Below are 24,738 nucleotides of genomic sequence, written 5' to 3' on the forward strand. Positions count from 1 at the left end.
CCCTCCTTCAGGCCCGGCCCACCCCGCCCACCCCCGTCCTTGACTGACTCCGCCCCACGCCCGCCCACCAGACCCCGCCCCATCTCGAAGGAGAAGGCCCCGCCCCACGCCCGCCAGGCTCCCACCACCCTCCCGGGCCTATCCCACCCTGACCCCGCCCATCCAGCCTTAGTCACGCCCACCATGCTCCGCCCCCGCCCTCCCGGGCCTATTCCACCCTGACCCCGCACATCCAGCCGTAGCCACGCCCACCAAGCCCCGCCCCCGCCCCGCCTTCCTCCCTCCCGGCGCCTGAGCGCCTCCGCTCTCGTCCCCGCGCCCGCCGCCCCTCACCTGAGGGTGCGCCCCTGGCCGTGGAGGTGGGCGCGCTGCGAGAGCGGCAGCGGGAGGCCGTCCTTGAGCCAGCTCAGGTGGATGGGCGGGGAGCCCCGGGCGGCGCAGGCCATGCGCACCTGCTCCCCGGGCCGGCTCAGCAGCGTCTCGGAGCCGTCGGGGCCGCGCTCGATGGTGGGGGGCACTGCGGGCGCAGAGGGGCGGGGGAGTTCCGGGCGGCGGGGCCGGAGCCGCGACCTCCCTGCACCCCCGCGGGCCGCCCAGGGCCCCGCGGCTCACCCAGCACGTGCAGCGTGTGCAGCCGCGCGTCCTCGCCCGCCGCGTTGCGCGCGGAGCAGGTGTAGGCGCCCGAGTCGGCGGCGCGGAGCCCGGTCAGCACCAGGGAGCCGCCGTCCGGGGGGACCCTGCGGGGCGGCCGGGGTGAGAGGCGGGGCGGGGGGGGCGGGGGGCGCGCGGGGCGGGCAGGGCCGGCCTTACCGGCGCGGGGCGCTGCTGCCCTGGCCCAAGGGGCGCCCGTCCTTCAGCCAGGCCACGTCGGGGGGCGGCTGCCCGTCCGCTTCGCAGTCCAGCCGCACCTCCTGCCCCTCCAGGACGCTGAGCTCCTGCGGGGCGCCCGAGGGCCGGATCCGGGGCGGCACTGCAGAGAGAGGGAGAGCCCCGGCAGTGGGAGGAGGTGGGCGCAGTGCGGGGCGGGGGCCGCGGGGGCGCTCCGGAGGTGCGGGGCGCGCACTCACCCAGGACAGCCACCACGAAATCCTTCCGGGCCTCGGCCTGGGCGTTCTCGGCCACGCAGGTGTACGTGCCCCCCTGCTCCGGCTGCAGGCGGCTGAGCTGGAGGCGGCCCCCGCGGGCCACCACGCCCCGCACCACGCTGCTCTCTGCAGGGAGAGTCCAGGGGTCACCCGAGCTGCCCCCCACTGGAACAGCCCCACCGGGAGCCACCAGGGCTCACTCACTCAGACCCCCACCTGAACAGCTGCCTTGCACGGTGCCACCAGGGGCACAGACATCACTGACACGCGACCCACACCCCGAGGTTGGAAAGTCAGCGGGAGACCGTGGAATCCACCCCCTGCCCTCTGTGCTCCAGGGAAAACTGAGGCCCAGACAGGGCAGGACCACTTCCAACTTGAACCTCTGTGGTGCCCATGACTGCGGCACCTCTTCTGCGTCCACTGGGTCACATCTCCACTGTGTTCCCTTAGAGCTCCCCACTCTGCCTGGGGAGACCCTCAGCCTCTGCCCCAGCCCCTGCCGCCCGCTATCTAGCTCCATGAACCACTCACTGCTGAGCCTGCAAGGCTCCTCCCCCAGTGCCCCAGTGCCCAGCAGACAGGACCGCCCCCTCCTGGAGCCCAGGAGCTGCTGATCAATCCGCGGATTGGAAGGAAGCCACCGAGAGGAACTGAGCCTAGAGGAATGGCTTCTTCGAGCCATGGCAACCAGATTAGCCTTTTCTCATCACAGCAAAACAAAAACGTTTCCAGGCATCGCGGGTGTGAGACCTGGGTGCCATCCTCTGCGTCCTTCCCCCCATGACACCGAGTGAAGCAATGCTATTCCAGCCCCTGCCACCTGTGGATTCTATCTCAGTAACTCCGGTGGTGGTGTGGCGGCTGGTATTGCTGTCTGCTTTGGCCAGAGAACTTTTAGTGAGATTCCTTCTGCAGGCACAGGGGGCCAGGGACCACCGAGTCCGCTGCCCTGGGTGGGGGGTGGGGGAAGCAGCCAGCGGCCGGAGGGATCAGCAGAGTGGTAGGGAGGGAAGACAGCGCCGAGGGACCAGAGGGCAGCCCCGGGCCAAGTGCAAAGGCATTTGTGGGAGGCTGGGCCCCAGCACCCACCCTGCCTCTGTCTCTCCAGGGAGCCGACTGCAGGCACGAACCCCTTCTCTCTATGTGGGGGTTACAAGAGCCAGCAGCACCGAAAGACAAGTTGGCAACCAGCCCTGCCCCCCACTTTCTCTTTCAATCCATTACGTGGAGGGGTTCTAGCGGTGGACAGACCAGGACTCCAGCACTCACCCACGGGCATGCTGTCCTTCAGCCAGGAAACAGCGGGCATCGGGACCCCGCTCACATCACAGGTCAGCACCAGGGGGCTCCCTGCCACCTGGCTCACTGTCTCTGACTCGGGGTTCTGAAATGCTGGAGGCTCTGCAGGAGAGAAGCGAGAATCCCAGGACGCTACGACTCTGCCCCCACTTCGCGGCAGGCAGATCGAGGAGGCCCCAGAATCCCTGGCCAGGCGTGGGGTGGTCCTGCCAGGCTCTGTGTGCGCGGCTGAGATGTGGGCGGCTTACTCATAGAGGTGAAAAAACCAGCAGCTGGCTCTTTCAAACACTTGAGTTCGAAACATGTAAATATTTTTAAACATTTACAAAGCAGAGCCCCATCTGCTCAGCCCTGGACCTGCAGGCTGCCTGCCCGCATCCCACGCTCCAGCAGTCCAGACCTGGCCCCGGCAGGCATCACCCATAGATCCCAGAGCCCTTGGCCCAGGCAGACATCACCCATAGATCCCAGAGCCCTTGGCCCAGGCAGGCATCACCCATAGATCCCAGAGCCCTTGGCCCAGGCAGGCATCACCCATAGATCCCAGAGCCCTTGGCCCCGGCAGGCATCACCCATAGATCCCAGAGCCCGCACCAAAGCAGATGTCACCCATAGATCCCAGAGCCCTTGGCCCAGGCAGACATCACCCATAGATCCCAGAGCCCTGGCCCCAGCAGGCATCACCCATAGATCCCAGAGCCCTTGGCCCAGGCAGACATCACCCATAGATCCCAGAGCCCTGGCCCCGGCAGGCATCACCCATAGATCCCAGAGCCCTTGGCCCCGGCAGGCATCACCCATAGATCCCAGAGCCCGCATCAAAGCAGATGTCACCCATAGATCCCAGAGCCCTTGGCCCAGGCAGACATCACCCATAGATCCCAGAGCCCTGGCCCCAGCAGGCATCACCCATAGATCCCAGAGCCCTTGGCCCAGGCAGACATCACCCATAGATCCCAGAGCCCTGGCCCCGGCAGGCATCACCCATAGATCCCAGAGCCCTTGGCCCAGGCAGGCATCACCCATAGATCCCAGAGCCCGCGTCAAAGCAGATGTCACCCACAGAACCCAGAGCTGCAGACATCCTGTGTTGCGGTTCCTGGGCCCAGTGGAATAGAGGTGGCTGTGCTCAGAATGAACCATCTTGGGCCCAGGGCCCAGCGGTTCCCTCCTGCCCTGTGTTCTTCAGGGAGCCACGAGGGGCTGGGGCGGGGCTGGGAGCTTCGAGCCTTTGCTGGAGTCAATACTGTGCAACAGGGTTCAGCCGGCTCAGCAGTGGCGCCCTGCTCGCCTGGCCTGGTGGGGTGCTGGGTGGTTTGCCTCCAGCTTGTGCCTCCCCCTGCCCCGCCCCTCCCCACCCCGCTCCCCGCTCGGCAGTTTCAGTGGGAAAATGAGTTTCCCGTCTAGCTGCCGTGCTGAAGTTCTCTCTGATGGACTCCGCATTCCCCACTTCCAATAAAAGGCTCAGCCCCACGTCCCCTTCCGGCTTCCTGCGGGTGGACCAGCGCGGCGTGGACGGGAACAGGAGGGGGGCTGGCGGACTAAGAAGGGCGATCCTGGGGCTACAGTGACCACACGGAGCTGAGCTGCCTTTGGGCTTTGGGGTGAAGAAACAAACTTCCCTGACACCTAACGGGCTGGCTTTTGGCTTGTCTGCTCTGCAACCGAGTCTGTACCTGACCGTAATGCTGACCCCCGGCCTGCCCCCTCGCCCCCGCCCCACCCCACTAGGACCCTCGACCCATCTTTACATGCCATCTCTGCTCTGTCCTTGGGGCTTAGGACAGTGGTGATGAGACCCCAGCCCCCAGGGTGTCTGATCCCTGAGGACTCCCAGCCCAGTGCTCATGAGCCAGAGGTGATGAGAACTGTGTGCCAAGCAAAAGCAGGTCGCTCTGAGCCTCATTTCCTGCAGACACACTGGGGCTCAGAGGGACAACAGAGCGAGCCCCCCTGAGGCTGACTCTCACTGCCTGGGCCCCAGCCCTGTGCCTGCAGCCGTGCGAGCGGGCAGAGTTGGGGGCTTGTTGGAGAAGTGCTGGGTTCCCCACTCACCCTGTACAGTGAGGACAAACGTCCGCATGGCCTCCCCAGCCGCGTTCTGGACCTTGCAGCTGTACAGACCCGTGTCTGACACCTGGTGACGAGGGCGGACATGGTGCCAGGGCTCCTGGGCTCCCCCCACGGCCCCAAACACCCAGGAGCAGTGCTTCCACCAGCCTGCAGGGGGCAGCAGTGGGGGCCGGGAGGGAGAGGGGTGCAGCCATTCCCAATCCCCGAGTGCCTCATCCCCGGGGGAGGGAGGCAGAAGTGTCCGGAGAAAGTGTCTAGATTCTGGGGAAACTGAGGCACAGGGACGTCCACTGCAGAGCTGGGTGTGGCGCCTCAGTCCCCAGATGGGATCTGCCAGGACGGGGAACCTGGGGCCCCGGGGTGTAGGCGGGCACCCCAGCTCACCTGGGCAGCCGGGATCTGCAGCGTCTGCCCAGCCGGCGGCGTCCCTAGGGGCTGCCCGTCCTTGGCCCAGGTCACGGCGGGCTCGGGCAGCGCGTCCACCTCGCAGCTCAGGGTGGCCACGTCGCCGGCCCGCACCTGGACGGGGTCCTGAAGGCTGCTGGGAGCCTGCCTGAAGGTGGGGGGCACTGCGCCGGGGACAGCAGGGTGAGGCGGGCGCCCCGGGGTCTGAGGGAGCCCATCCGGGGAGGATGGAGAGTCCAGGCCGGCCACAGAGCGCCCCCTGCCTTGCCGGGCTCCTTCCGGCAGGGGGTTCCCCCCCCCGCCCCTCCCAACCCCCCCCAGACAGCAGCGCACCTTCCTTAGCCGCTGTCTGATAATGAGCAGCTGGGGTTCAGAGAGGGAGAGTGACGTGCCCGAGGCCACACAGCACGCAAGGGCACTGCTGGGCTCGGACCCTGACCCTGACGGTCTCTCTCTGGACACCATCGCTGCAGGAGGAGCCTCCCCCGGGGCAAGGGGAGTCTCTGGGCCCCCCGGGCTGCCCGCGGGGCCAAGGGGAGCAGACGGGACGTACCCAGCACGCTGAGCTGCACCAGCTTCTGGTCGCGGCCGGCGGCATTCAGGGCCTCGCACACGTACGTGCCCGCATCCGACAGCTGTGCCCGCGCCAGCTGCAGCGTATGGGTGCCTGGGGGGGGATCCAGGCCCTCACGCCAGCCATCAGCCCCGCCACCCCCCCAAGTCCCCCAGAGCTCTTCCAGACTCCAGCCTGGTTTCAAGTTCAGGGAAGCGACTCCCGGCCCCCACTGTCCCCTCCCCCCCCAGCCGGGCCCCCAGCCTCAGTTTACCCACCAGGCAGGAGGAAGCGGCCTTCCCCCAGGGGCACGGCCTGGCTCTCCCTGAGCCATGTGACCTCGGGGCTGGGCTGTGCGTGGACGTCGCAGGGGAGGGTCACGCTGGTGTTGAGGATGACGGTGATGTGCTCCGGGTTCGAGCCTGAGATCTGAGGGGGCACTGTCCCCGCGGCCACCAGGACAAAGAGGGACGTGTGGGTACAGGTGCAGAGGGCAGTCGGGGAACCCAGGAACACCGGCCCCTCCTCCCTGCGCGTCAGACTGTTCTCTGAGACAGCCACACTGCCCAGAGACACACGGCTGGGCCCTCAGAGGGGAGGCCGCAGGGCCTGTCACGTCACCCTCCATCCCAGAGGCCCCCCACCCCCACAGACAAGAGCATGGAGGTGGGAGAACCAGCTGCCTGCAGGGCCTCTGAGATGGTGGGTGGGCTCGTCCTGGGGTGGGGGCCCCGAGCCCAAGCGCATTCACAGGGGCTGGAGCGATAACACAGCGGGGAGGGCGTTTGCCTTGCACGCGGCCAACCCGGGTTCGATTCCCAGCATCCCATTGGGTCCCCTGGGCACCGCCAGGAGTAATTCCTGAGCACAGAGCCAGGAGTAACCCCTGTGCATCGCCAGGTGTGACCCAAAATATGCAAAAAACAAAACAAAACAAATCCCAAGCGTGCTCCACAGAGACCTGTTTCTGGGGGCGATGCCCCCACCCAGCCCCCTGCTGAGTTTTCCGTGCCTGGTCCCGGGTCCCAGCAGTCTCCCTGCTGTGAGCGGGACCCCAGACAGCCGGGTCCCTCACCTTGCACCCTGAGGGTGAAAAGCTTCTCTGCAGAGCCCGCCGGGTTCTCGGCCACACACATGTAGCTGGCAGCGTCGGCCACCTCGTCCATGGACACCTGGGGGCACAGGGCAGCTCTGTGGGGGCCCCCCAGAACGGCTCCTGGGCAGCGGGGGCCCTGTGACTGGTAAGAGATGTGTGGGGGTCGCCCCAGGGACCCCGGCAGGCTTCTCTCGGATGGGAATCACCCCCTAGTTGTGACCAAGCTTCCCCCCCAAGACTTGGCACTTCCTTACGGGGCAACAGTGATGAAAGTGACTATGGATGGGGGTCCTGCACGGCCCCTCAGATGCCTCTGTCCCAGCTCCCGGGGCTCAAGGCTGCCCTGGGGTCCCTGCGTCTGCACCCCATGCAGCCCCACGCGTGTGGCCAGCCCCGCAGAGTTCCGGGGCTGAAGGAAATGCCAAGTGCCCCAGCAGGGCTCCGAGCAAGGGGGCACTTTGCTCCCGGGCTAAGTGAGTCCTGACCCCCAGCAGCTGCGGCCGTTCACTTGGGGAGGCCTGGTCGCCCTGCTCTGACCTGCAGGATGTGGCCGTCCTCCAGGACCTGCAGCCCGGGGCCTGGGGAGAACGCCAGCCCGTTCTGCAGCCACGAGATGCTGGGCTCCGGGTTGCCCAGGGCCGCGCACTGAAGGCTGACGGTGCTGCTGGCATTGACGGTCACTTCCTCCACCAGCTCCTCCGTGTCCCCCAGGATCACAGGTGGGGCTGGTGTGGGGAGATGAGAATGAGGGCGGTGCCCCGTGGGGAGTGGGGATTGGCTGCAGTGGCTCCCCACACCCCGCCAGGCCGTGATGCTGGAGTCCGGCAGAGAGGGAGTGAGGTGCCCAGGGTCACACAGCAAAGAGGCGACTCAGGCTGTGAACGGTTCCTGTCCAGTTTGGAGCCCCAGATTAACTCCTGCTTAATCACCAATCTAGCCACGGGCTCCCACCACCTTGGCTCGCCCTGGGGCGGTGCTTAGGACAGCCACGCCCCTGCTGAGTGGACCCCGCCCCCAGGTCCAGCTTGGTCCCGCCCCAGGACTGTGTTCATGGAAGCCACGCCCCAGTCTGGTCCCACCCCAAGGTAGTGCTTATGCCCCGCCCCCAGCCTGGCCCCGCCCCAGGACTTTGCTCATGAAAGCCACGCCCCCTAGCCTGGCCCCGCCCCAGGATTGTGCTCATGCCCCGCCCCCAGCCTGGCCCCACCCCAGTACCCTGCTCATGAAAGCCACGCCCCTAGTCTGGCCCCGCCTCAGGACTGTGCTCATGCCCCGCCTCTAGCCTGGCCCCGCCCCAGGACCCGCCACTCACTCAGCACCAGCAGCTCATAATGCAGCCAGTCCTCGCCCACCTCGTTGGAGGCTTTGCAGGAGTACCTCCCCCCATCCTCCGCTCGGACCAGGGGGATCTGCAGGACGCGGCCCCCTGTGGCGACACGGGGACAGAGGCCTGAGCAGAGGCTGGGGGTTCCACGGCTGCCCGGGACACTCCAGGTCCAGCCTGGCTCCAGTGTCCTAAGGGTCACGTGCGGCACGAGGGCATCCCTCCCTCTAGATCTGGGCTTCCGGGGCACCCTCGGGTGAACCAGCTCCCTGCGTGCGGTGCTGGGGGGGTCTTCCCGGGGTCCCTCTGTGAACAGGCAGGAGGGGGGCCTGGCTAGGGACTCCAGTTAGAAGGAAGGTTCATTCCACACGGAGCCAGGGCCAGTGGCGGTGGTTCGGGGTGGGCTGAAATTCAAGGCAGTGCTGTCAAGGCCAGCGCGAAGCTCGCTCCTGACCACAGGAGTAGAGGCGGGGCTTAAAGGGGGGCGGGGCTGGCGGTCAGGGGCGGCGGCCGGCGCCCAGAGGGGGTTCTGTCCCTCCTCCAGCCTGCCTACCTTGCAGGAGGGACACCCCGTCCTCGGCGGAGAGGGGCTGGTCCTCCCGATACCACGTGAACTCGGGGGGCGGCACGGCGTTGGTGTCGCAGTACAGATAGGTCGGGGTGTTCTCCAGGATCTCTCGGTACTCTGTCACCTCCCCCCTGGCCTCCTCCTCCTCCTGGGACAGGACCTCGAAGACCGAACTGGCGTCCCCCACCCTCTGGAAGATGGGGGGCACTGTGTGGGGAGACAAAGCCGTGAGGACCCAGAGCTGGGAGACAGGGGTGTGTCTGCTCAGGGACCCCCATAGCCTCCTTCTGGCTCCTCACAAGCCCCCCCGGGGGTGGGGAAGCACCCCAGTCTCGGGGACCGCAGACCTAAGCTCTGGCCAGAGTGCGTTCAGGGGGCCTCAAGGTGGGGTACTCCTGGCTTTCTCCCCTGGAGGGGGCCGGAGGTCACCTGATCTGGTCCCCACCAGGCCGAGAAGGCCCAGGGTGAGCGAGGATGTTGAGCCTGACGTGTGGGGGTCCAGCACCCTGAGTGATCTCTGCCCTATTAAACTGGGGCCTGGGAGACCCTGGTCTCGAAAGACCCCCCCAGGGTCGGCCCAGCCTCCAGCGCCTCCCTGCCTCCTTTCCCTTTCTGCGCCTTTCTCTTTCTTTCTTTCTTTCTTTCTTTCTTTCTTTCTTTCTTTCTTTCTTTCTTTCTTTCTTTCTAGGAAGACACAGCTGGTTTTTATTTTTTATTTTGTTTTTTGCCTTTTGGGTCACACGTGGCGATGCTCAGGAGTTTTACTCCTGGCTCTGCACTCAGGAATCACTCCTGGCGGTGCTCAGGGGACCTTATGGGATTCTGGGAATCGAACCCGGGTCGGCCGTGTGCAAGGCAAACGCCTAGCCGCTGTGCTATTGCTCCAGCCCCTGTGCCTTTCTTTCAAGGGCAGAAGCAGGAAAGGACTCCCCCCTCCCCCACCCCTTCTGCAGCTTCTCTGGTCCTGGAATGTCTTAGAGCAAATCCCAGATCCCGGCTAAAGCAGTGAGCGGTGTCCGGCAGCCACAGGGCTGGCTCAGCCACCCCTGACCAGGCACAGCTCAGCCCCTTTGGGCCGGATGGGGCAGGACTCCTACAAACCCCCCAAGGTCAAGGCTGGGGCCCCGCAACCCCTCCCTGGGCGTGGAGATGAGTCTTATGGCTGACGCCCCTGGAGCGGCCAGCGCCCCCCGTGGACAGCGTCTCGCTCAGTGTCGATGCTCAAGGCCAGGGCTCTGACCTGCACTCTGACGCAAGGCGCAGGGACCCGAGTGCTGGACGCCACCTTGGCCCCCACTCCCGGACACTCCCCTGCCACTCACCTAACATCACCCTGGGCTCTGTGCCTGGCACCCCCATCAGAGCCCCATGGCCCCAGTCCTGCTGCCTGTAGCCCCCTGGCCCTGCTGTCCCCCAGTCCTCACCCCGCAGCCCGCTGGCCCCACCGCCCCCGCACCCTGGATGAGCACATTGAAGTCCTGGTCATCCTCGCCGGCCACGTTGCTGGCCACGCACAGGTACCGGCCGGAATCCGAGAGCTGCGTGGGCTGGATCTGAAGCAGCTGCCCGTCACCCAGGATGCGGAGCCGCTCGCTGGGGGTCACCGGCTGAGGGGGGAAAGCGGGAGCAGGGACCGAAACGGAGGGGGAGGAGTCATCAGTCAACGCCCTTCTTTCTGGCTGTTGTTTTGAGGCCGGCTGGCGGTACTTGGGGACCACACACAGTGCTGGGCATGGAACCTGGGTCGGCCAGGTGCGGGCAGGCGCCCTCCCCGCAGCCCTGTTGGCGCGGGCCCCCGATGCCCTTCACCGTTAACACGCAGGACAAAGCACCGGCCCGCGAGAGGGGGCGGGGGGGGGGGGGCGGACTCAGTGGCTAAAGCACCCGCCCGCAAGTGCTGAGGTCTGGAGCTGGACCCTGGAACTGCTGCCTGGCAGCTCCGTGGTCTGGGATCCGGGCCCCGCACACGGTTCCCGGCCACACTGCAGCCAGGTGTGTGAGCACCCGAACACCAGGGAGCACCACAGGGAAATGCGTGAGCATCATTAGATGCCGCATGCCAGAGAGGGAAGGGAGGTGGGGCGGGGCCTAAGAGGGCGGGGCTTGGTAGTGTGGGCGTGACTTGATGGTGGGCGGGGCTTGGTCGTGTGGGCGTGACCTACTGGTGGGCGGGGTGTTCCAGGCGGGCTGGATTGGGGCAGGATGTGTAGGGTGGGGCGGGGCCGGGTTGGGGGCGGGGCTTTGCGGTGGGTGTGTGGGCGGGGCCTGCCTGGGGGCAGGGCGGGCCAGCTCACCTGCCCGTCCTTGTACCAGCGGATGGTGGGCGGGGGCACGGCCCAGCACTCACACTCCAGGGTCAGCGAGCTGTTGACCTTGGTCTTCACCTCCCTCACGCTGACCGCCTCTGAGGGCTCGTCTTTGGAGATGGAGGGGGGCACTGAGGGGGACAAAGGGGTCTCAGGAACAGACCCGAGGCTGGTCCCAGAGACGTGGGGGTGGGGCTGGCGTGTGGTGCGGGGCTGGACGGACAGGGTGTGACAGTAAGGACGGCATGAGGAACATTCTAGGGACCTCAGGTGCTGGCTTGGGGCAGAATGGGGCGGGCGGGAGGAGAGTGGACGTCCATGCGGCCGAGCCCTGCTTCCCATGGCTCCCGGCCGTGTCCTCTGCCTGAGAGTGCGCGTGGCCTGGGGCCCACGCACCGAGGACCTCCACGTGGTAGTTCTTCACCGCCTCCCCGAGCTCATTGGTGACCACGCAGCTGTACTGGCCCGCGTCCTCCTGCTGGGCGTTCAGAATCTGCAGCCCGTGCGTGCCTGCTGGGGGGGCAGCGGCCAGGGTCACCTCCATGTGGGGGAGTTTCGGCCCCTGGCCCCAGCCCTGCCCCCCGAGGGCATCACCTGGCAGCAGCTGCACGTTCCTGGACACCTCAAGGGGGGCCCCGTCCTTCATCCAAGTGACGGTGGGTGACGGGAAGGCCAGGGCCTCGCAGATGAGGGACACGGGGTTGTTGAGGGTCACGGTCACCTCGTCTGTGCCGTTCTCTGCCTCTCCCAGGAGGGTGGGAGCCACTGAGGGGACCAGGGACAGTGCCCGTGAGCAGACCCGAGTGTGTGTGTGTGTGTGTGTGTGAGAAACGCTGTCACACAGAGGGACCCTGAGGCTCAGGGGAACCCGCACAGGGCCACCAGCTGTGGATTTGGTCCCACGGAACCCAGAGCTCAGACTTTGCCCCAACACTGAGCAATGCCACAAAGCTGCCTCAGTTTCCCCAAAGAGCTCCGAAAATCTTGATGGTCTGTCAGTGTCTCAGAGGCCTTCTGAGTCTGCGGACAAGCCCCCTCCTGAGCTCGGGTGAGAAGGGGGGTGGGCAGGGGGTCCTGCTCCCCACGCGGCGGAGCCCCGCCTCCTCAGCTAATGCTTCCTTCCTCTCTTGATTTTTCCATTCTTTCCCAGACGAGACTCAGCCTGTTGTCCTGGGGTCCCCGTGTCTCTGGTCTCAGGAGCTGGTGTTGGCGCCACCCGGCCCCCGGAGACCCCCACTCTGCTGCTGTCACGGCTGTGCCCGCTGGCCCCGGGGACGAGTGCCAGTGTGTGCCCCAGGGAAGTGGCCTGAGGTCCACGGAGCAGGTCCCCATCCCTCCCTGGCCAGTGCTCACCCAGGACACGCAGCTGGAAGTGCTTGGTCTTGGCCCCCAGAGCATTGGCTGCGCTGCAGGCGTAGTGGCCGGCGCTGGACAGGCTGGCCTGGGGCACCTGCAGGCGGGTCCCGTCTGCAGACACATGGTGGGCGTCGCCGCTGGCCAGGGGCCGGCCGTCTTGGAACCACGTGACCGTGGGCCGGGGGTGGCCTGGGCGGAGGAGAGGCTTTACCCACCGGCCCACCCGCCCCCCGCCTGTGTGTGCCTGTGAGCACTGACTGGGGGTGACCGCCAGGCCCAGAGGAAACCCAGGTGACAGACAGAGCCGTCCCGGTGCCCAGAGTGCAGCGAGGTGCAGTGGTGATGCCAGGCCACGCTGGTCACGTGGCTGGTGCTCGGAGGGGGCTGCATGGGACCGGGGCCCCCTGCACGTGGGCTCAGGGCTGGGACCCTGCAGGAGGGCGCGTGAAGCTGAGATCTGTGGCCGGGTGAGGGGGGTCAGGGCTGGGTCCGAGGAGACCGTGGAAGATATCAGCAGGAGCCTCAGCCAGGCGGCGGGATGCAGCCAGAGTCCTTCCTCCTGGCGCTCCCCAGAACCCCAGAGTCCTCCTTCCCGGTGCTCCCCAGAACCCCAGAGTCCTCCTTCCCGGTGCTCCCCAGAACCCTAGAACTCTCCCTCCCGGTGCTCCCCAGAACCCCAGAGTCCTCCCTCCCGGCGCTCCCCAGAACCCCAGAGTCCTCCTTCCTGGTGCTCCCCAGAACCCCAGAGTCCTCCCTCCCGGTGCTCCCCAGAACCCCAGAGTCCTCCTTCCCGGCGCTCCCCAGAACCCCAGAGTCCTCCTTCCCGGTGCTCTCCCCGAGTCTTACCTGTGGCGTTGCACAGCAGGTGGGCCGGCTGCCCCTCAGGGACCGTGACGGCCTCCTCCAGGTGCTCATTCTCGATCCTGGGAGGAACTGGGGGAGCAGGGGGGTGGGCAGGAACTGACCGGGCCGGTCCACTCGGCTGGACCACCACAGGGCAGTGAGCGCGCCCCTTCTGTTTCCTGGGCCCCCGCGCCCGCACCCACGGCTTGTCCAGGCTGTGAACCCAGGCGGCACCCCCGGGGGGCCGAGGGCAGCAGCAGTGCTGGGAGACCCCTAACCCCGGCACCCCGAAGTCTCCTGAGCATCGCCGGGGGCAGCCCTGGCTCCAGCAACCGCGGGTGCACAGGGCGGGTATTGCCCAGCGTCCAGCACTGACCCATCCGGTCCAGTTGCCTGAGAATCACCAGGGGTGTCCCTGGCCCCAGAGCATCAACAAGGAGGCTCCGCCAAAAAGGCAAAAGCCCAGGCGTGGCCGTGGCCGGTCCGTCCCTCCCCCGCTGGGCCCTGAGCCGGGGGCTCCCGGAGGGGCCGTGGGAGGGGCAGGCCGGGGCTCACCCAGGATCTCCACGCTGAAGCTCCTCCGTGCCTCCCCGGCCTCGTTGCTTGCCACACATGAGTAGAGGCCTCGGTCCCCCTCCTGGACCCGGGTCATCTTCAGCATCCAGCCGCCTGGGGACGGGGCGGGGGGCTCAGGGTGGCTGGGGCGCAGCCTCTGCCCCAGCGAAGCCGGCTGCTCCCCTGATGCCCACTCCTCAGGCAGGGAGACTGAGGCCCAGGGCTTGCTCCCCAGATGGCAGACATGCACCAGGAGAAACGTGAGTGTCCCCCCCGGTGAGAAGGCCTCTGCCCGGCCTCCCCGGCCCAGGTCACCCCACACCCACCCCACGCCCAGGGCAGACACCAGCAGCCGGTGGCCACTTCTCAGCCTGCCTGCACCCAGGGCAGACATCGCCAATCAATGGCCGTCCCATAGCTTCCACAGCCCTGAAACCCCTGCCTCAGTTTCCCCCTCTGTACATCATCAAGAACCACCTTAACCCATGAGTCGTGGACGCCTGTCTTTGGCGGGAGCCCTCCCTAAGGTGGGCTGCGATTTCTGTGCCAGGAGAATTATTGTTTTTTTTCTTTTTGGGTCATTGGGTCACACCCGGCAACGCACAGGGGTCACTCCTGGCTCTGCACGCAGGAATCACGCCTGGCGGTGCTCGGGAGACCATCTGGAATGCCGGGAATCGAACCTGGGTCAGCGGCTGCGTGCAGGCAAATAAATGCCCTCCCCGCTGTGCTATTGCTCCAGCCCCAGGAGGATTCTTTAATGTTGGTCTTGGGGCCACACCCAGCTGGGCTTGGGGCTGACTCCTGGCTCTGTGCTCGGGGTCACTCCTGGAGGTGCTCAGGGCTCAACGCCCAGTGCCAGGAGTCAGACCCAGGTTGGCTGCGTGCAAAGCAAGCACCCTGCCACCGTGCTCCCAGCCAGGGAATCATCACTGTCTTATTTGCAGCAGGTCCGTCCCCAAGATGGTCCCCAAGATGGTCACCGGAAGGAGCAGGGAAGGACTCTCCTTCCCAAACCTGCTGAGACCCGACTGCGTCCTGGACCTCCCCGCAAGGCCAGATTTTGGGGGTGTGGCCCTCGGGAACCCAGCGCTGGAACAGTCTCCTGACCGGGGCTGGCCACGCGGGTCAGAGGTCACAGGCAGGGAGCGAACAGAGGCTGGGTCCCAGCGCCCCGGCACTGGCCCTCACCTGCCAGGAGGTAGACGTCCTCCCCGGGGCTGATGGGCTCGTCCCCCCGGAACCAGTGCACCCCTGGGGGCGGGATGCCCGTTGCTTCACACGGCAGAGTCACGGGGCTGTGCAGGGCTGCAGTGACGTTGGTCAGGGGCTCCAGGTCATCGACAAACTGGGGGGGCTCTGGGTACAGGGAGCGGCTGCATCAGGGGGTGGCAGGGGCTCCCGCCTGCCCCAGGGCCCCCGGCCCCCCCACACACAGGAGAGTCGGGGAGTGCAGGAGGGAGATGCGAGCTGGTCCCCCCATTGCTCCCGCCCTGCTTCCAGCAGCCACCCCACCCCGTACAAGCCGAGGGGACACTGCCGCTGCCCTGGCCGCCCTCCCCTGACCTGGGACCTCCTCGGGCTGCACCAGTTAGCCACGGGGCTACCGCCTCCAGAAGGCTGCCCTGACTGACAGTGCTCAGGGCCCTGCAAGCACGCGGAGAAGGACCGGGGACGAGAACGGTGGGGAGGGGGCTGGGACTCGGGCCGGGGTCTGAGCCGCCCCCCTGCCGCGGGCCGCGGTCCTCACCCAGCACGGACAGCGCGAACCTCCTCTCGGCCCTTCCGGCCGCGTTCTCGGCCACGCAGTGGTAGCGCCCGGCGTGGGCCGCCCGGGCTGGTGCCACGAGCAGGCGCTGTCCCCGGTCCCAGAGCCGCAGCCCCGGCTCCTCGCCCAGCGGCTGGCCGGCCCGCGCCCAGGTCACGCGGGGCGGCGGCTTCCCCGTGGCGTTGCACTCCAGAGTGGCCGCCCCGTCCCGGGCCACGGAGACCTCCACGAGGGGCTTCCGGGGGCCGGCGATCTGAGGGGGCACTGCGCACAGAGGCGGCCGTCAACGCGCGGTCACCCGGCTCCTGGCCTCCCGGCCCCGCCTGGGGGCTCCCCTCCCCCCGGGGTCATGGCGGCTCTGCCGGGGGCCCCGGACGCAGTGGGGGCGCGACCCCCCCCCCCCGCTGGGGAGGGCCTGTCGCCCTGATGCCCCGAATAGGAGGCCCCAGTGCTCCCCGGTCAGTGCTCTGGCCTGCGGCCGGGCCTGGGTGCCGGGCGGGGTGGGGTCCGTCCGGGCTCACCGTGCACCTCCAGCCGCTGCTCCTGGCTCCTGGTGCCGGCCATGTTGCTGCACTCGCAAGTGTACACGCCCTCGTGGGCCGGCCGGGCCTCCGCGATGTAGAGCAAGCGCCCCACGGCCGACACCTCCCCGGGCAGGGGCTGGCCTGGGTGCCGCGAGGAAGAAGCCCCCAGAACGGTCCTTCAGCCTAGAAGGCTCTGTCCCCTCCCGCCCCCCCCCGCCACCGCTCATCCTGGCAAACTCTGCTCACCCTTCAGCCTCTGCTGCCCCCTCGCCTCCTCTAGGAAGCCTTCCCTGATTGCCCAGTCTGACTCTGCACCCCGCCCCTGGGGCCTTCCCCAAGGATCAACTGACAGGGCCTCACCAGGCCCCGGGAGGGCACACCCCGACTCGCTTTCTCCTGGGGACCCTTTCACATACACAGTGGGGTTCGAGAGCTGCCGGAAGACTAGAGCCACTGGGACCCGGTGAGGGTCCCTGCGGGCAGCCCCAAGGAGGAGGATGTGGGGGCCTCACAGGGGACCCCGGCCCGGTGTGCTGCTGGGATCTCCCTTCTGGAGAGCACACGGAACTGCCTGGCGGGCAGACATCTTGCTCAGCACAACTGGACTCACCCAGGAGGGCTTCCTGGAGGAAGTGACATCTGAAGCCACACCTGAGTTTCCCCATCCCGCTGTCACCAGCTGGGAGGGGGCGGGAGAGGGCTGTGCAGACCCCGGGCCCTCACCCGGTAACGCCCCCATGTCCGTCTCAGCTCTGGGTGGGGACCCCCCCCCCCGCCACAGGAACAGGCTCCGAGGGCCGAGCGGGGGGTTTGGGGGCGGGGCGGCCTCTTACCGTCCTTCTTCCAGCTGATCCCGGGGAAGGGGACGCCCCGACACTCACAGGACAGCCTGGTGGGGTGCCCCTCGGCCACCGTCAGCGTGGGGGGCGGCCCCGAGGGGAACGCGGGGGGCACTGGGAGCAGAGGGTGAGGTGAGGGCGGGCGGGACCCCGGCGGGTGGTGCCCCCCCCCGCACCCGAACCCGCGCCCACCGGCCTCACCCCAGACGTTGAGGTCGAAGTGCTTCTCCGAGCGGCCGGCCGGGTTCAGCGCCTCACAGGTGTAGCGGCCGGCGTCCTGCTCCTCTGCGCTGGCCACCTGGCCCGGGGGAAGCCGTCAGGGCAGGGGCCCACCCGGGCGTGACCCAGCCCTGCCGGGTCCCCTTCCCCACCCGGCACCCACGAGGGCGCCCCCGCACGTCCTGTGACAGGAGTTTCTATTTTGTTTTTGTTTTTGTTTTTGGGCCACACCCAGCGATGCACAGGGGTTACTCCTGGCTCTGCACTCAGGAATGACTCCTGGCCGTGCTCGGGGGGCCATATGGGATGCTGGGATTCGAACCCGGGTCGGCCGCGTGCAAGGCAAACGCCCTACCCGCTGTGCTGTCGCTCCAGCCCCCAGACGGGAGTTTCTAGAAGCCGGAGCCTGCATGGTCTCCCTGGGCAGCGAGGGAGGCGCGGCCCTGCCTGCTCCCCCCCACCCCCACGGTACCCCACAGCGGCTCCCCCCGGCGGCACCGCGTGGCTCCCACACTCCGGAAAGCTCAGAGGACCAACCAGGAAAGAAGGCTGGCTGCAGAGGGAAGGGGTGGGGCCCGAGGAGGGGCGGTGGGCAGGGTGGGCTGTGGGAGGGCTCAGGCCTTCGGGCAGAGGAAACCCAGCACGGGGACTGGCTACTGGGAAAGGTCGTATCAAAAGGAGTAGAGGGAGGGGAGGGGACGGGAGCAGCATGGGCCCGAACGGCAGATTCTTTCTGACCACTGGCGAGGCAGTTGGCCCAGAGGCGCTTTCAGGGCAGGGGGCCTCGCACCCCCCCTCTCACTCTCTCTGCAAACGCTCCAGTGACGACAGTGCACATGAGGCTCACGCTCTCCTGTGGACCCCGCACCCCTGCCTAAGCCGCAGCACAGGCTTCACGGCCCGTGTGAGGAGGCGGGAGCCCTGGGCGGGCACGCGGGAGACACAGGGGCCCCGCCAGGGCACGCAGGGGGGCCACACACCTCCAGCAGGGCCTGGTCTTCGGAGAGGCGGAGGCCGGGCCGGGGCCGCAGGGGGCGCCCGTCCTTGCGCCAGCTCAGCACGGGGGGCGGCACGGCGTGGCTGCGGCACTCCAGGGCCACCGGCTCCCGCGCCAACACCGACACATTCACCTCGGCGTCGCGGATGCTGGGGGGCACTGTGGGGCGGAGCGGGCCGGGCCCAGCCCGGGGACCCCGTCAGGCTCGGCAGTCTGGGTGCGGGGGCTCCCGAGCACTGTCCTAGGGGGACCCCGGGGGCGGGTCTAGCTACAGACAAGTGTCTCCAGCACCGGGAAGGGGGGCTGAGACCCGCTCAAATGGGGGACGGATGGGGAGGGGGAGGGGAGTCAGCTCCGCCCCTGCGGGGGACAGTGAGTGGGGGACAGTGAGTGGGGGACAGTGAGTGGGGGACAGTGAGGGGGACAGTGAGGGGGACAGTGAGGGGGACAGTGAGTGGGACAGTGAGGGGGCCAGTGAGTGGGGCAGTGAGGGGGACAGTGAGGGGGACAGTGAGGGGGACAGTGAGGGGGACAGTGAGGGGGGGGCAGTGAGTGGGACAGTGAGTGGGGACAGTGAGGGGGACAGTGAGTGGGACAGTGAGGGGGACAGTGAGGGGGACAGTGAGTGGGGCAGTGAGGGGGACAGTGAGTGGGACAGTGAGGGGGACAGTGAGGGGGACAGTGAGGGGGACAGTGAGGGGGACAGTGAGTGGGGACAGTGAGGGGGACAGTGAGGGGGACAGTGAGTGGGGCAGTGAGGGGGACAGTGAGGGGGACAGTGAGGGGGACCGTGAGGGGGACCGTGAGGGGGACAGTGAGTGGGGGACAGTGAGTGGGGCAGTGAGGGGGACAGTGAGGGGGACAGTGAGTGGGACAGTGAGGGGGACAGTGAGGGGGGGGCAGTGAGGGGGACAGTGAGGGGGACAGTGAGGGGGACAGTGAGTGGGGACAGTGAGGGGGACAGTGAGGGGGACAGTGAGGGGGACAGTGAGGGGGACAGTGAGGGGGACAGTGAGTGGGACAGTGAGGGGGACAGTGAGGGGGGGCAGTGAGTGGGACAGTGAGGGGGACAGTGAGGGGGACAGTGAGTGGGGACAGTGAGGGGGACAGTGAGTGGAACAGTGAGGGGGACAGTGAGGGGGACAGTGAGGGGGACAGTGAGTGGGGCAGTGAGGGGGACAGTGAGTGGGACAGTGAGGGGGACAGTGAGTGGGACAGTGAGGGGGACAGTGAGGGGGACAGTGAGTGGGACAGTGAGGGGGACAGTGAGGGGGACCGTGAGGGGGACAGTGAGTGGGGCAGTGAGGGGGACCGTGAGGGGGACCGTGAGGGGGACCGTGAGGGGGACAGTGAGTGGGGGACAGTGAGGGGGACAGTGAGTGGGACAGTGAGTGGGACAGTGAGGGGGACAGTGAGGGGGACAGTGAGTGGGGCAGTGAGGGGGACAGTGAGGGGGACCGTGAGGGGGACCGTGAGGGGGACCGTGAGGGGGACAGTGAGTGGGGGACAGTGAGGGGGACAGTGAGGGGGACAGTGAGTGGGACAGTGAGGGGGACAGTGAGTGGGACAGTGAGGGGGACAGTGAGGGGGACAGTGAGTGGGGGACAGTGAGTGGGACAGTGAGGGGGACAGTGAGGGGGACAGTGAGGGGGACAGTGAGTGGGACAGTGAGGGGGACAGTGAGTGGGGGACAGTGAGGGGGACAGTGAGGGGGACAGTGAGTGGGACAGTGAGGGGGACAGTGAGTGGGACAGTGAGCGGGACAGTGAGGGGGACAGTGAGTGGGACAGTGAGGGGGACAGTGAGGGGGACAGTGAGGGGGACAGTGAGTGGGACAGTGAGGGGGACAGTGAGTGGGACAGTGAGGGAGACAGTGAGGGGGACAGTGAGTGGGGGACAGTGAGTGGGACAGTGAGGGGGACAGTGAGGGGGACAGTGAGGGGGACAGTGAGTGGGACAGTGAGGGGGACAGTGAGTGGGACAGTGAGGGAGACAGTGAGGGGGACAGTGAGTGGGACAGTGAGGGGGACAGTGAGGGGGACAGTGAGTGGGACAGTGAGGGGGACAGTGAGGGGGACAGTGAGGGGGACAGTGAGTGGGACAGTGAGGGGGAAGTGAGGGGGACAGTGAGGGGGACAGTGAGGGGGGGCAGTGAGGGGGACAGTGAGGGGGACAGTGAGGGGGACAGTGAGTCTGGGCACCAGGCCTGTCCCCTCTGACCCTGACCCCGGAGGAGGAGCCAACCCTGGATCCAGTCTCAGCCGCCCCGAGTCCCCCAGCTCTGGGCCTGGGCTGGGCCCTCCCGCCCGCCCACCCCCTCAGGGACCCTTCGGGCCCCCGCCCCGGCCCTCACCATGCACACTCAGGACCCCGTCCCCCCCTCACCGTGCACACTCAGGACCCCGTCCCCCCCTCACCGTGCACACTCAGGACCCCGTCCCCCCCTCACCGTGCACACTCAGGACCACGTCCCCCCCTCACCGTGCACACTCAGGACCACGTCCCGCCGGTCCTCGCCCACGGCGCTCACGGCCACGCAGGAGTAGGTGCCCGCGTCGGACACCCGGGCACTGGCCAGGCTGAGGGCGCGGCCCCCGGGGAAGACCTGCGGCCAGAAAGAAACGGGATGAGCGAAGGGCCCCCCGCCCCGACCCCAGGGCCCTTCCATCACCCGAGACGGGCTCCTCGGGGCCCAGCGGGGACGTCAGTGCTCCAGAGCCTGCGTCCCGCCCGTGCAAGGCGGGCGCCACGGAAGGGAGGGAAATGCGGGGCTGGAGCCACAGCCCAGCGGGAGGCGCTGGCCGCAAGCAGCGACCCCAGGGACCATCTGGGCAGAGCCCGAGCAGCACCGGGGGCCGGAAACCACAAAGGAGGAAGAAAAGGAAACGAGCGAGACACAAAGCGCAACAATGCTGTGTGCTGGGGAGAAACATGACCCAGATCAGACAGACCCAGTGGGCGGAGCCCAATGTTCTGGGGGGGGCCCCCCCGCAGGGCTCCGGGGACTCTTGCTGACCAGCCGGACGGGGCCGTGCTCAGACAGCCAGTGCTCGGGGGCCACATGGTGCGGGGGAGCAAACTGCGGACCCAGCATGAGCAGGACAGGCATGCTGACCCCCGAGCCACCTCCCCGACACTGACCACTGAGCAACCTCCCCGACGCTGACCACTGAGCCACCTCCCCGACGCTGACCACTGAGCCACCTTCCCGACACCCTGAAAGTGTCTCCCTACGAGTAGAATGATGGCGAGAGAAGCAGCTGGGGGGAGAGGCCCCGGGTTTGACCCCCCGAACCACCAAAGGAAGTTTGGTTCACTGTTGTGTTTTGTGTTTTTTTCCCCCTTTTGCTCCTTTAAACTCGGGCTCTAGGAAATTCTAAGTATCTGACTCTCCCAGCAGGTGGCGCCAGCACGCTGCCAAGAAACCTTAACTGAGTCCGACTTCCTGGTGACGGGGCTGAGCCCGGCCTCACGGACACTGCTGGGCCCGCCCCAGCCCCAACCCGGGCCACACAAGGGGCGTGCGTGGCTGCCCGTGTGCACGCGTGTTCCAGACGCCGGGGCGGCCCTCGGCCTCCTCCGCCAGCTGCCCCCCTCCAGGGCCCTGGGGCGGCCCTCCCGACCGACCTGCAAGCCCGAGGTCCCCGCGCTGGACACGGGGTTTCCATCCTTGAGCCACAGGAGCGTGGGGCTGGGGGCCCCGGAGGCGTCACAGGTCAGCCGCACGGGGGCGCCGAGCAGCACGGGGTCCCGCTGGCTGGGGGGCAGCGTGATGCGTGGTGGCACTGCGGGCGGAGGGACGGGGGTGTCAGCTGAGCATCACCACAGGGAGCAGGCGGGTCCCCTACACACACACACACACACACACACACACACACACACACACACACACACACACAAGGCCTGGAACGGCCGCCACCTGCAGACACTGCCCCACAGTGCTCACCCAGGAGGCTTTGAAGGTGAGACACTGAGGCTCAGAGAGGGCAAGACGCTGGCCCAGGGCAGACCAGCTAGGAGGGGGTAGAAGCCACGGTCTCTGCCGCTGCAGGACAGCCCCCGTGGCCTGAGGGGCGTGCCACAGCCTGTCCTCACTGGAGGCCGGGGGAGGGAAGGTGCTGGACGGAGGGGCGGGCGGTTTGATGGAAAGGTGGTGGCGGAACAGATGAGTGGGTGGGTGGGTCAATGCACGGGAAGGAGGGAGGGAAATAGGGAGGAGGAGAGAGGAAGAGGGGAGGAGGGAGAGGAGAAGGGGAGGACGAGGGAGAGGAGGAGGGGAGGACGGGGAGGAGGAGGGGAGGAGGAGAGAGAGGAGGAGGGGAGGAGGGAAAGGAGGAGGGGAGGAGGAGAGAGAGGAGGAGGGGAGGACGAGGGAGAGGAGGAGGGGAGGACAAGGGAGAGGAGGAGGGGAGGACAAGGAGAGGAGGAGGGGAGGAAGAGGGGAGGAGGAGGGAGAGGAGGAGGGGAGGAGGAGGGGAGGAGGAGGGGAGGAGGGGGAGGAGGAGGGGAGTAGGAGGGGGAGGAGGAGGGGAGTAGGAGGGGAGGAGGAGGGGAGGAGGGGGAGGAGGAGGGGAGTAGGAGGGGAGGAGGGGAGGAGGGAGAGGAGGAGGAAGAGGAGGAGGGAGAGGAGGGGAGGAGGGAGAGGAGGAGAGGAGGAGGAGGGGAGGAGGAGGGAGGGAGGGAGAGGAGGCTGGAGAGAGGCGTGCATGCGTGAGCGAGTGGTGGATGCATAAGGCGGGTGGAAGGAAATGTGGGTATATGGATACGGGGTGACAGGTAAATGGGCAGCAGGAAGGGTGACCGGGTCAGCAGGCCCGGGATGGGGAGATGATGTGTGGACAGACGGACAGATGGACAGATGGGTGGGTGGGGATGGGCGTGAGAAAGGGTGGCTCAAGAGACGCCCGCGTGGGGGTTGGACGGGCGCCGGGGCTCACCGTTGACCCGCAGGCCGTAGAGCAGCTCGGTGCTGCCCGCCACGTTGGAGGCCACGCAGCGGTAGCTGCCCGCGTCGGCGGGCCGGGCTCGCTCGAGGAGAAGCAGCTTCCCGTCTGCGGACACCGTCACCCCATCTCCAGCAGAGACAGGCTGGCGGCCCCTGAACCAGGCGACGTCTGGGGCGGGGGGAGAGGTGTGTGGGCCCGCGTCCCTCCGGGCACAGCTGCGGGGGCAGCTGGAGCTCTGGGACTGAGCACCCCAACACGGCAGCCTCCCGACACCCCGGGCTCAGCGGGGAAGGCAGGAGGGTCAGCATCAGGTGGGCTCAGGAGACCCGCCCACCAGGCCCTACACTCACCCCAGACAGGGGCGGTGCCTGGGGGACCCCGGGCAGGGGCCACTCGGGCTCTGGAGCTGCCCGGGCACTGGGCAGGGCCGCGGGGCCCCGGGACTGGCAGACGCGGGCGGGCGGGCGGCGGGAGGAACGGCTTCGGGAGGGGAAAGGAGGGGGGAGGCGGCGAGGGCTGCTCCGTCGCGGCTGGGGGTCGTGCCAGCACCCGCGGGGGCTCACCTGGAGGGGGCACACCGGACGCCAGGCACTCGAAGGTCACCGAGGCGTTTTCTAAGACTGCCTTGTTGACGGGGCCTGGCTCAATGTTGGGGGGCACTGGGGGGACGGGGAGAGCCTGAGCAGCGAGGACGCCCCTCCCCCCGCAGCCCAGGAAGCAGCACCCCCACCCAGAAGTGTGGGCCCCTTGGCAGCCGTGAGACACGGTGCAGCAAGGCCACTGTGACACGGGATGCGCACAGGACCGAGCACCGTGCACACGCACCCACGCTCACACACACGAGCACACACACGAGCACACTCACACGCATGAGCACACACGCTCACACAAATGCTCATGTGCAAAAGCACACATGAGCACACACATGCACAAACATGCTTACATGCATGAGTGCACGCACACATGAGCATGCTTAAATGCATGAGCACACAGACACGAGCATGCACACGCATGAATGCACACACACATGCACACTCACATGAGCGCACACATACACGAGCACATTCACACATGAGCACCCTCACGTGCACCCTCATATGCACACGCTTGCACACAATGAACACACGCACATACACACACATGCTCACATGCGTGAGCATGCTCACATGAGCACACACATGCACACAAACACACACACACGCATGCGTGCACACACAGATGCCCAGCGAGGGGCCCATGGCGGGCACAGGGCACCCCCAGCCCTCGGCTCACCCAGCACCCGGAGCTGCACGTCCTGCCGGCTCTCCCCGGCCGCGTTGGCGGCGGCGCAGGTGTACGTGCCTTCGTCCCTCAGGTCCACCTTCTCGATCTGGGCGGGGAGGGCAGCGTGCGACACGGGGCCCAGAACGCCCCCCACCGCCCCGTGAAGGCCAGGCTCCCAGGCCTGCGTGCACGCGTTCCCGGGACCCTGCCCCAGCCGGGGTGCAGCCCCTCGCTACCTCCCTCTGACACAGGGTCTGGGCGGAGCTAGGGGACCCCGTTTCCAGAGCCAGCACCCCGGAGGCCACCGCACTCCCCGCGCGGGGGGTCTCCTACCTGCAGAGTGCCCCCCGTGGCTGCCAGGGCCACCCCGTCCTTCCACCAGCGGAGGCTGGGGGGCGGCACCCCACTGGCCGAGCACTGGAGGGTCACGGGCTGCAGGAACGGGGCTGTGACGCTCTGAGCCCCGTTGATGGTCACCGCCGGCAGCTCTGCGGGAGGGGCGGGGGCGGCAGGTCAGGGGGCCCCTCAGCCCTGGGGAGCGGGCGGTGGCCCCTCGGGGCCGCTCTCGAGTCTCCCCTCACTCTGTGCCCCGACACCAGTTCAGGGGAGAGAGCACCAGACGGGGAGCCAGCAGAGAAGGTTTACAAAAATCTCCCTTTCCGGGGCCAGAGGGGTGGTACAGCCGGGAGGGCGCTGGCCTTGCACGCAGCTGACCC

The 24,738-nt window shown here is 67.6% G+C and overlaps 1 protein-coding gene across 1 annotated transcript in view; it reads right to left on the reverse strand.

Moving 5' to 3' along the window:
- Nucleotides 1-24,738, reverse strand: part of HMCN2 (hemicentin 2) — an 88,708-nt gene that overhangs the window by 23,561 nt on the left and 40,409 nt on the right. The window contains 32 exon segments of the mRNA XM_055124142.1: nucleotides 334-517; nucleotides 613-737; nucleotides 811-970; nucleotides 1,068-1,211; nucleotides 2,358-2,489; nucleotides 4,443-4,524; nucleotides 4,845-5,029; nucleotides 5,419-5,532; nucleotides 5,697-5,858; nucleotides 6,494-6,590; nucleotides 7,052-7,239; nucleotides 7,827-7,940; nucleotides 8,392-8,613; nucleotides 9,863-10,013; nucleotides 10,701-10,843; nucleotides 11,109-11,222; nucleotides 11,307-11,477; nucleotides 12,066-12,257; nucleotides 12,915-13,001; nucleotides 13,467-13,580; nucleotides 14,658-14,825; nucleotides 15,217-15,498; nucleotides 15,756-15,899; nucleotides 16,592-16,711; nucleotides 16,799-16,895; nucleotides 17,797-17,972; nucleotides 20,295-20,418; nucleotides 21,441-21,598; nucleotides 22,751-22,927; nucleotides 23,323-23,418; nucleotides 24,032-24,128; nucleotides 24,356-24,510. Coding sequence (XP_054980117.1) covers nucleotides 334-517; nucleotides 613-737; nucleotides 811-970; nucleotides 1,068-1,211; nucleotides 2,358-2,489; nucleotides 4,443-4,524; nucleotides 4,845-5,029; nucleotides 5,419-5,532; nucleotides 5,697-5,858; nucleotides 6,494-6,590; nucleotides 7,052-7,239; nucleotides 7,827-7,940; nucleotides 8,392-8,613; nucleotides 9,863-10,013; nucleotides 10,701-10,843; nucleotides 11,109-11,222; nucleotides 11,307-11,477; nucleotides 12,066-12,257; nucleotides 12,915-13,001; nucleotides 13,467-13,580; nucleotides 14,658-14,825; nucleotides 15,217-15,498; nucleotides 15,756-15,899; nucleotides 16,592-16,711; nucleotides 16,799-16,895; nucleotides 17,797-17,972; nucleotides 20,295-20,418; nucleotides 21,441-21,598; nucleotides 22,751-22,927; nucleotides 23,323-23,418; nucleotides 24,032-24,128; nucleotides 24,356-24,510 — 4,675 coding nt within the window.

Source organism: Sorex araneus, chromosome 1, assembly GCF_027595985.1.
Source record: "Sorex araneus isolate mSorAra2 chromosome 1, mSorAra2.pri, whole genome shotgun sequence".
Lineage (NCBI taxonomy): Eukaryota > Metazoa > Chordata > Mammalia > Eulipotyphla > Soricidae > Sorex > Sorex araneus.